This window comes from Thermobia domestica, chromosome 15 (genome assembly GCF_964235325.1).
Source record: "Thermobia domestica chromosome 15, izTheDome1.hap1.1, whole genome shotgun sequence".
NCBI lineage: Eukaryota > Metazoa > Arthropoda > Insecta > Zygentoma > Lepismatidae > Thermobia > Thermobia domestica.
In genome coordinates this window covers 41,525,719-41,537,772 of record NC_137468.1, presented here as the reverse complement: position 1 = coordinate 41,537,772, position 12,054 = coordinate 41,525,719, and the positions used below count along the sequence as shown (strand labels likewise).

The following is a 12,054-nucleotide window of genomic DNA, read 5'->3' as shown; positions in this document are numbered from 1 at the left end:
ATGGGGAACATACCTAGAACATACTAGGCACGTTCCCAAGTACATGTCAGGCATGTGCCTAGGGATAAACATAGACTGTGACTATCACTTCCCATCCATGTGATTTCCCTCTCAGAGGTATATAAGGCAGATACTGGACACATTCCCATGTACTTGAGGGAACATGATAGGCATATGCCTGCCATGTAATTATGTTGTTAGGGAATAAAACACAAAGAACTCGTGTTTTCACTTCTCTACCACTCTGGTATCTCACAATATCGCAAAATTTTATTAACCACCTTATAAAGATTCATAAATTGCTTTCATCAAAATATCACATGGGATAATTTACTCTTGGAGATTCCTTTTTTACTCGTGCAAATCCGTTAATAGTTTATAAAGAAATATTTCGTTAATAACCCTAATAAATGACATAAATTGGGAAGTGTTAGTTTACATTTGGGGTGAATTTTCTTCGGACGAAGCTTTGTTCGTGTTTCGTTAATACATGTCTCACTAACAGTTGCAATATAAGTAGATTTAGTTTGAGAATTGAAGCAAAAAAGTTTAGTGCCATAGCCTCTACCTTTTACTTTTTAAAGTTTTTTCCTGCTTTTTAATGTATTTGCTTACTGATCATTTCCGAAGCCGATGTGTGTAGGTTATTAAGATGTTCTTTTAACTCAACACACTGGATAAGGCTCCTAAACTTGTAACCATCAATATGTGTCAATTAACACTAATTACACTGCAACAAATTTAAGCTTTTTTTCTGTTCTTCAAATGAAATTATGTGATTTTAATAAATGACAGGAGCTGAATTCATTGGTAGAGACAAAAATGTTCCGTCACGTTTCTGTTGGGCGGGCCACAGGCTAGGAAGGTGATTGTATTAATATTAAATTTCGTTGACTTACCCTTTAAAATACTTTCTTTGGTCGCTTACGCTTGTAGACATCTTCCGGAGTCTCTCTGATGATAGATCAGCAATACTCAGCAAACATACTTTCAGTCCATTTTCCACTGTAACGCTTTTCAAATGTGGCAATGTCCTGATGAAACCGTTTTTCGTGTTCATCACTTACTATGCCGAAGTTTTGAGAGGAAAAGTCAAAATGTGAGTGCAAAAAGTGTAATTTTAATGACATGTTGCATCACGTAAGTTGAAAACTGCACACCGTGTCACTAACAACAGCTTCATAATTTTCAACCTTTACATCCCCCCCCCCAAAAAAAAAAAAAAAACTGAACATACCCGATTTCAATGACAGTCAAGGTAATTTCTCCGATTTCAGAGTGTTTAATTTCAAAGTCTTCATCCTGCACGACTGTTTTAATCTGTGAACCAACGAATACTCCCTTAATTTTTGCCTCATTCAAGTTTGGATTTCCTCCTAAAGGTGCGTGAAGGTAATACCTTATCTTCTAGTGCTTTAATAAAAATCTTCATCAACCCAAACTTGATAATGTAGGCCTAATGGTTCTAAAAATACATCTTGAGGGTTCACAATTGGTTTACGAGACATGTTCTTGGTGCCAGGAATGAAATCTTGTTTTTGATGTCAGTATTTACGGACATTATGATTTGCTTTGTCACGGCTATCCCACTAAGCAATGTATCGATGTTGCATTCCTTTGAGAATACCAATAATTTTCAAGTTCCCCCACACATGCCATTTCATTTGTTTAAATATTCAATGAAGTCCAATATCACACTCAACTTCATACATCGCCTTTGTATGAGCTGGATATGCTACAGGAACAGATGGGTTAACATTCCCAATATGCAGAAGCACTGCCTTCAGACATAATTTCGAGCTGTCACTAAACAAGCGCCACACGGTGGGATTATGTTCGTGTCTCAAAGACTGAAATAAGCCATCTACATAAATAATGCCTCCATTTTCAACAAAAGTCCTCAAACTGACTTTTGTATTTTTCTAAACAAACTTATTTCAACATCTTGAGCTGAGAGATTCCAACAACCTTGAAGCCCAGAGCCCAACAATGTCGTTTTTCTTTTAAGAAGATTTAAGTCTCGTGCAAGAGCTATAAGCTCTTCTAGTGTAATCAAATGAGGTGACGTTGATTGGGATGTAGACGGCTGAAAGTCTACATCTTCTCTGTTGCTTGGAACGTCTAAGATATCTTCTTTTAAATCAATAATGCAATGTTCTGGAGCTTTAGGTACAGGAAGATCTTCACTGAGGGAATTGGTTGAATAGCTTACTTTAAAATGAGGGTACTGAATCTGATGTTTAGATTTAGAGGAAAAGCCCTTTACATCTGTCAAGCAAAAGTAACAGTCAGTTACATTATATATTTATTCACGCGAAATCATTGGAACAGCAAATTTCGCAGAGCTACGATTTCGTTGTAGCCAGTTTCTCAAATTCCTGGAACACGTAGTGTAATATATATGTGGCCCCCAAGACTTATTCTGGTTTCCAACCCTACAGCCGAAGTACAGTTCATAAGCCTTTTTAACTAAAGATGTAAGGCTATTCTTTGAGTTTTAAATGTAAGTTCATCACACACATAACAAAATAAGTCAGGTTTATTTTTACAAGACGGAATATTGCACTCCGCTAAATTTCAATAACCAAACCAAACATTAATCATATTTCGTCACCACCTGTAAAAATATGGTATTTCACAGTACAAAATTTGAAACACTTCAATTTTTCACAAAATTGGTACGTGATACATAAAAAGTAATTACAGATTTGACTTTCTCATGCAAAAAATACATAATAAAAACATACTTTCATGTAAAGGACAGATTTCGTGTTGCATAGTATTATGTCATCATATCATTACATTATGATCTTTTAAACTAATATGAAGATATTGATCTTGAAGTTGAGTCAGAATGGCATCGTGAAAATGGAACAGATGATTTTTTAAGGAGTGTCAAAATTGTTAGTAGTTCCGTAAGGAAAAATTCCCTTTGACAATCTTTACGATATTTGTAACGTCATGTGTCTCGAGAACGAAGAGACCTATCTATAGAGGTCTTCAAATTCGGAATTAGCACTCTCGAATTACTCAGTCTGTTTCAATACCATGATATGTATTTCAGCGGTATTACCAGAGATCTATTTTGTTGCGCTTCCATTGTATCTCGAGAACGAAAACAATTACCGACCAAGTGTCTTTAGACTCGAAATCAGCATATTGCATTGCTTGATATTTGCAATTTCATATGTCTTGCAGTTACATTACCAGGAATTTATTTTATGAATATTTTTGCAAAACCACCAATTGAAATATGTTTAAAACGTGTGTAAAACCATCAGCACACCTGCCAGATATTTTTGGACCGCAAAGATTAAAAGAAATCTGTATTGCAAGGTTAATTAAACTCTTGTAATGCGTACGGCGTAATATAGCTCTTGAACTGTTCTTTTCTTTTCCCAAAATATCAAAAAACGTTAAAGGAAAAAACATACAAGTAATCACATGAAAAAAAATATTTATTGGATACTTTATGTAATTGTACATTTCATACCTACTTTGACTACTTCATCTAATGTAAAACTTGTACATTTACTACAGGTAACTGGTATCACATATTTAATGGAATACTTCTAAATTAGACATCTGACATCTAAGTACTACTACTGGTAACGTGTATGTCATAAAAATCGTGTTTTATACTTACACTCTCTCAAAATTAATGACAGTAGAAAAAAAAAAATCATTTACAGTATATTGTGAATTCAAAAAATACCATAACACTGGCAATGTTTAAAGTACGAGACAGAACGTGATGTATGAATATCAAATGATATTTTTCGTATATAACAAAAACAAGCTAGCAAACTAGGGTAATATAACTCTCAGAAAAAGAGTACCACTAAAAATAATTCTATAAACTACTTTTAACTAAATTATGAACTTCTAACATGAACTTTAAAAAAAAAAAAATACTTGATATCATCTTCAGATATATCGTATCATAAAGATCATATACTTTAAAAAATGACTTAATAATGCCCCGTATGAAAATATATGTTTATGAACTTAAAAAGACACCTACCCATTGACGTCATCAGAAATGTATATCGAACGAAATGTTTCGACTAAAGCCTGTGACAAACATCTTGGCATTTCAGCTAAACGTATAACATGCAAGCTATGGCGCGACGTTGCCAAGTGGTAAAGGGGTGTGGCTATGGCTAAGCTGACAAAGTACAGCGTGATCAGGTGACAGGCGATAGACGTGGATATGTACAAAAAAAAAAAAAAAAAAAAAAAAAAAAGGCAATACCGCTGGCCTCTTCTTTGCTAGCAGCATTTAAAGGGAACTTGGAGCGCCGCCTTCAAATGCCAAGATGTTTGCTAAAGTGAGGGTTGCCTTCTTGTATGATGTAATTATTATTGCCATTAGTATTACTAAATAATTGTTATTGCTGTTCAGCAAGTTTAATGTGGCTCAGTGGTAGAGCGTTCACCTCTGGTACTTGGGGTCCCGGGTTCGATCCCAGCCCCCGCCAAGTGAACTTTGTGGTGGACAAACACCGTGCTCGTGGGTTTTCTCGGGGTTCTCCCGTTTCCTCCCACTTTCTTCATTCCACCATTTCACTCATCTCTCATCAACACCGTCTCCTTTAGCCTAACCGGCATAACCGCGGGACGTAAAACTCAAAGATTTCATTTCATTTCAGCAAGTTTAAAACTTAAGAGTTCTCCTGTCGATCTAGAAATGACATAACAAAACAGTGACCACATAAAAAAAAAAAAGATTTATTAGATACTTCATGTAACCTAACATTCTACAACTACTGTTAACTTGTATTTAATAAAAACTACGCTTTGTACTTCAACTTGCTCACAGTTAATGTCAGTAAAACAGTTCACATTTACGATATACAGAGCTAGCATAAATGATTCATTTATTTTGAAAATGCTATTTTTTTCCAAAGTGTTACACGTACAAACATGAAAGATAAATGAAAAGAAGTACTAACTCACCAAGTTTATACACCCTCTATAAATGTTCACCAATATGTGCCTCTTTGGTGACACGACACACACCCAGATGACTTTTTTTTTTCTTGCTTTCCTTCCATTTTCGACAGGTACTAACCTCATACTGCCACACTGCCATATCCGATCGGAAAGATAATGGACTCGTGCTGCCACACAATACAAACTTAGTGAGTTTGTTTTTTCTTTTTTTTTTTTTTCATATATCTTCCATATGTGTACGTGTAATACTTTCGAAAATATAGCCTTTTCAAAACGAATTAATCATTTATGCTAACCCTATATTATAACTGTAAAAGATACACGAATAATGACAATGAATTAACTAAATGAGGAAGTAATGTATGAAATACATCAAAATTATAATATTTTGTGTAACAAAAATAAGCTAGCAAATCTAACATAATAAAACTCACAGAAACCATACAACTTAAAGCATACTACTAAAAATAATTCTTTGAACTATTTTTAGAATAAAGAATTTCTAAGCAAAATAACGTCTTATAAAAAGTTACATTAAAGAACTTACAATGCTTAAGAATTCCTAATCAGTGGTGCTACTAGAAATTTATTCTGGAGGGGGGCGTGGCTTCTACTTCCGGTTCTAGTCAGTGTACTATTATTATTATTGTGGTATGCTATTATTATTTTATAGCTACTACAATAGTAACTATTTCCATTTGAAGGCTAAATGTTGAAAAATCTATAAATTTATCTTATGATTTTCAGTTCACAAAATTCGTTTTTAAAATAATAAGAATAAAATAATAAAGCAGAAAGTTCTTTTGTTTTACATTTGTATCACTCAATGCCTACGAATACTCGTCACTTTTGGTTGATGCTAATACTCCCCATTGAATTGTAGAAGCCATAATTGTAATCATTGCTACGGCTGAAGTTCCCCTAAAAGTACCTTGCGACACCACTACACCTAACTAATAATATATGCGAATGAGCTCGTAAATTAAGTAACTTACCGCAAATCTAAGACGGAGATACAAGGAGGTGAGGGAAGTATTGTCCCCAAGTTACTTAATTTATATAGAAACAAACAAGTTTTGGTTATGTGCCTCTTCTATTCCTTATCTCCGGTTATACCATGAAATACAAATTAAGTTTCCATATGGTCTTTACAATATTTGAGCACTAAAATGTTGAATCTATTTTCTGGCTATACAGTATTAACACAGGTAAGTATTAATAACTAACAGAAACGTATATCCTTCCTGAGAACATAATTTTCAACTGTTAATAGGTATTTACACAACATACGATATCTGTACTTATTATTTGCAAGGCACAAACAAATTGTTAGATTGGTACAGGTACTGGATTAACAACTAAATATACGTGAGAATGCCATTAAGTTTATGCTCTGTATTCTATCTACGGTATGACTAAGAACATAACTTTGGCCAAAACGATATTAATGATAATTATCATTATACAATGTGTCTGATTAAAACTTTTATAAATTACCGAAAAAGTAGCAAACCTTATTAGTTTGGTCAAATGTTATTTATCTTTATTAACTTATTTTAAAATAAAACATCTTCCAAAGTAAACTAGAGATTTACTGATGAATGCTGTAAGATGTACAAGGGATGTTCAATAAGTTTTGCACAGATGGGCATAATATTTTTATTGCTTGCAATATGATGTAGAAATTTAGACGAACATACCTTGATCCTTTGGCTTCAAAATTGTAATAAAGTGTTGTTTCCTATTGTTCATAGGTAAACTACAATGGACATTAGACATCAGGAGCCGACCACGGTTGGTATGGGATTCCTGTTCAAAACGGGTGATGAATCAGGCACATCAAATCATAGCAAGTGCTTCCGGTTTATGGGATCCAACATTGGAACTTGACTCCACAATTTAGAAGGATCATTACTGTCTGTCACCGGATAAGGTACGACGTGCTCTCCAAACCAAAAGACCGGAGCTGCAAGGTAAGCTCAATCATGACAATGGCTAGCCTCACACAGCCATGACGACGCAGCAGAAAGTCATGAAAATGAGATGGGAAGTCGTCCCTCAACTTCCATATAATCCAGACCCGGCTCCTTCGGATTTCTTCCTGTTTGGTCGTCTGAAGGCCTACTTGTGAGGAAAAAAACATTCCACAGTGACAAGGTCCTAATTTCTTGTGTAAAATAATTGTGTGAAAGTCAGATACCTGAATTTTGTCGAAGTGCATTCAAAGGATGGAAAGAGCGTTGGATGAGATGCGTCATAGCAGATGGAGGCTACATTGAGTGACATTGTGTTGTAGCCAACGGATCAAAGTATGTTCACCAAAAAATTATTCATATTACAACGAACAATATCCATCTATGCAAAACATATTGAACGCTCTTTGTATATTTAATATTTAAAGAAAGAAAAACATTCTTCTTTTACATTCTTATAATAAATTATAGCATATGCTGGTTCAAGGTTTCTCTCGTCTCTTCCTCAGAATAACATTTTCAGTTGTACTGTAAAAGTTATGACATGTTGATGGGATTTTCCATTCTGGAAAAAAGTTGTAAGTGGAATAAAACAACTTATTTAAAAAAATGGAAATGTTACACTTAGAAAAAGTAAAGAGAAGCCTTAGAACAGTAAGTGTTATAATTTATTACGAGAATATTTTTTTTTTTTTTGTCCTTGTAAATAAATTACAGATTCCAAATTAAAGTCAGTAAAAAATAAAAGGAAATTACTACGGAAATTCTAACAAGGAAGCCTCGAAGATTGTGGTTATCTTCACAAAAATGCTGTGAAATGAAACTGCCTAGGGATCCTTGCTGTAAATATTCGTATGACACACTGAAAACTAAGGAACAAAAGAAACATTTTTTGTAATGCTATAATTCAGGTAACTCCTGTAGGTTTCCTCTTGTAATTTGGTGGTACGTCTTATGGTGTTGTAACCCAAATTGAGGCCCGGAGCTAGAAAACATATGTGGCCCCTGCTGACTTCGCACGTTGAGTTATTAAAAAAAAATTCAAATTAAAAAAAATATTACTATTCGCGTAATTATTCAAGTAATGCTCGGGAAAAAATTAAACAGTCTCACCCTACAAAATATTTAATTATTCATTGTGAATAATTTTTGGTAAGTATAGGTATTTTTGATTGTGTACTTCTTTTTCAGAGACAACTGTCACTACAGGCATGCAACAAGTTGTGTCTGCAATAATTGGTTTGCCTGTTTAGTATACCCCCATGCTTCAAATATATTATGAAAAAAGGTGTATTGCTGAATTTTTTTTTTTGAAAAAGACTATCCATGACCAAAAATATATACTCTGAAGGAACAAGTATTTAGATTTTTTTTTTTTTTTTTTTTTTTTTACAAGATTCCTTCCCTTAACGCAAATGGATACTTTGCTTCTGATATACAATAATACAGGGTGTCCAATATACAATGTAACCCGGAGTTTGGGATAGTAGAACTTTTGAATCTGAAGTGATACACAAATAATGGTTATACCAAAATGAAGCCTTGTTCTTGCATATATTTTTAAACTAGGAAGCAACGATTGAAGTACACTAGGAACTACACAGTGTTGCCAGATGTAACCGAACGTGTAAATCAATTTTTTTTTGCAAAACATGTAAATTGACCCATAACTCATACGTATGGATGTTCTGTCGTTAATTTTTAGTTTGTTTAGTTGGAGTAGCTTGGAAACTATGGAGCAGAAAAAAAGAATTTTTCATTTCCACCGATAATTAATTGGATGAGGCCTCTGTAAGGGGGAAGTCTAAGTTTTCATAATTAACACTCTGAATTGGTAACTTTGCTGATGTTTGAGTGCACCAAAAGGTGTGTTAGGGATCTGTCTACATTATGCAATTCCTGAAAACAATGAAAAACAAAATTTGAAATTATCATGATAAAATTTTTACTTACATCGTTGCTTCCTAGTTTAAAAATATATGCATGAACAAGCGAGGCTTCATTTTGGTATGATCATTATTCGTGTATCTCTTCAGTTCAAAAGTTCTACTATCCCAAACTCCGGGTTGCATTATATATTGGACACCCTGTATTTAGGTTTGCATGAAATACTCCGTACATATGGGTACACATAGTCACACTGAGACATTATGTAATGTTCACTATACCTACCCTGGTTGGATTTTAGGGCTGAAACCGTAGCACCACTGGGAAATGCATATTGACATTGAAAAACATACTTTATACATGCACGAGTAATGTTGATGAACATATCCTGCATTTTACATTTCTATCTTTGGTATGCTTTGAAAAACAGTAGCTTGTTTTTCTTTACTTCGAACAATGTGAATGATGTAGCAAATGAAATTATCTCCCAAATGAAATTAGAAAAAATAATAATAATAATAATAATAATAATAATAATAATAATAATAATAATAATAATAATAATAATAATAATAATAATAAAACGAGTTGATTAATGAAGAAGTTTGAATTAAACATACCATGTGACATCTAAAGTAAATCCGTAGATAGTTTCCGCCATAAAATACGAATTATGTTATCTCTTCTAATAAAATCTTCTCGCGAGCTTCAAGTTGAGAAACTCTCCATTAAAGAAATCACCTGATAAACTTTGGATTACACTATTTAAAATCCTTACAGCATTCATCATTCTTATCTATTTTTTCTTCGGCTTTTGTTGTAATTTCTACAATTAAACTCCTACTATTGATATTTATAATACCAATAGCATCAACATTACTAAACTACTTTAAAATTGTTGTAAAAAAAACTGTTATAAAAATAAGACTTTAAAACAAAAATGTAAAGCAAATGAGGCAGTACAGATCACATGAATTGTGCTTCACTTGTTACCAATCGAGCTTCATATCAGCTTTGCTCCATTTATATTCTCCACCACGTTTCAGGAACATTTTCTCGTCAAATCCTGCTTTATCAATCGCTGCTTCGACTCCAACATCCAGAATTGATTTCGATGGTTTCTTATCGCCATCTTGGCAATCGAGAAATCGCATCTGAAACAGAAATGTTTGTATTATACAGCAGTTAGAAGTCATATACACATTCTGCCATATATCTATCTATCTATCTATCTATCTATCTATCTATCTATATATCTATATCTATATCTATATCTATATCTATATCTATATCTATATCTATATCTATCTATCTATCTATATATATATATATATATATATATATATATATATATATATATATATATATATATATCTATATATATAAACCAAAATCAAACCATTACCTTTTGGCATAACAGTACATTTGAGGGCCTGAGCCACTCCAACGCCATCTGTCAGTGATTGGCTGAACTACGTCGAGCGCTGCGTCGCCCTATCGCTAACCGGTATATCCAGAGCTTTATAGACCTAATGGCCGTCACGTCTTTCATTCACGTGACTCCCCAGTCTGCCTCACGACGCGGATGGATGCCGAAAATCGGGAAGCACCGAACCCAGGACCTTATATATAAACCACACTTCATTTTTTTTTTTTTTTTTTTTTTTTTTTTTTGCGTTGACGTTACTTGAATGAAATCACGAAACAATACTTAAGAACTATTAAAGACAATAAAATTTTGATTTCTGATTCTGTAGGTAACTCAGACGAACAAGGGAGTATTGTTTTCTTCATAGTGATCGCCCCTCACTCTCACTCTATGGCCACAAAAATTACAAAATATTATTGAATAATCAGAAATCACTTTATGGTAGTTCGGGTCTAGAAATTTGCTGTGGATAAAGTTAGTGACGTCCCATAAGACTACCAGATATGTTCAAACTTTTAATGCACTTTGTCAGGTTCTGAAAGAATGTTCTGATTTCAGAAAAGCACAACCAATGTGAACATATTAAAAAATAGTAACGCCCTATAGGATAGGATAAGACGCCGACATTGTTAGGTGGACACTAATTTCAGGAATTTTGATTGATTGATTGGAGTTAAGTGTCATTTTCAGCACCGAGGTTAAATGAGACGTGGGCCTACAATTTAAGGTAGAATTCGAACCACTCCATTAGCAGAACGGCGGCGGATAGCTGGTGGATCTCAAACAATGAAATGGTAGGGGAAAGTCGTCTGGTACCGGACAGCGGGTGGTATCGGACAAAAGCAGTTTTCGTTGTTTCCTGCTTAAGGCGGCACCTGTCAAGCATACAGTGAGTTGATCAAAATGAACTAGCCAAGCCCACGCCATAGTGGATTTGTCCGATGAACGGTGTATCTCGTGCTTCAAAGTTTTTGTATTTTTGCGAGTGATCAGGTGCACGGAGATAGATTTGTGTGCCTACAACTTGTCACAAAGTAAATGTATTGATATATTATTGCTATCACAGCATTTATTAGGGTATATATATTATAATTTAGGCGTATAGTTGCCTTCGTGTTGTTACAAGCCCGTAGATAGCCATTCATAAGTTGCAAGTCTTTCGGCTGGTATCGGACAAAAGGGAATCGGGTGGTATCGGACAGAACACTGGTAAGTAAACTTGACGTTTTTTAATGGTTTCTGGCTTTTTCAGGAAACCATGGGGAAAATAGGTGGCAATTGGGATGAAGAAAATATAAAGTTGGTCATGGACAAAGTTATTTCCAAAGAAGCACGTGCGGCCAGTGCTAGATATGGTGTTCCTTAGAGTGCATTAGGAGATCGTGTCGAAAAACTGTCAGAAGGAAAAGACATAACAGCTAAGCCTCGCTGCTCGGATAACAAAGGTACATTTACTAGAACGTGATCAAGAAGAAATACTATACAATCATGTAAAGGCTTTGTATAGTTAACTAGCCTAATGCCACTAAGAATATCAGAATTTTTAAAACTAGTTTAGAAACTTGCTGAAAAACTAAACATTATAATCTGCGGGGAGTCTTTTGATGATTGGATACAGCGCAATATATGTAAAGACTTGGTACATGAACAATATGAACATTTTGAAGGCAGACTGTTTTATCATTATGATTTGTGTCAAAATAAAAAATAACAACGCTTGATGAGACTAGGAATTTTAAGATATATTTTTTACTCTTATTTCAGGCTGTATTTCAAAGCGTAATAAAACTCTATTGCGTGTGTAAGAAC

At 34.1% G+C, this 12,054-nt stretch overlaps 1 protein-coding gene across 1 annotated transcript in view; it reads right to left on the bottom strand.

Annotated features, from left to right (window-relative positions):
• Window positions 1–3,451: 3,451 nt before the first annotated feature.
• The window catches only part of LOC145670992 (S-adenosylmethionine-dependent nucleotide dehydratase RSAD2-like), a 112,424-nt gene continuing 103,821 nt past the window's right edge, over window positions 3,452–12,054 (bottom strand). Inside the window, exon 6 of the mRNA XM_081739622.1 lies at window positions 3,452–9,970. Coding sequence (XP_081595748.1) covers window positions 9,806–9,970 — 165 coding nt within the window. The 3' untranslated portion in view covers window positions 3,452–9,805. The remainder of the gene's footprint in view (window positions 9,971–12,054) is intronic.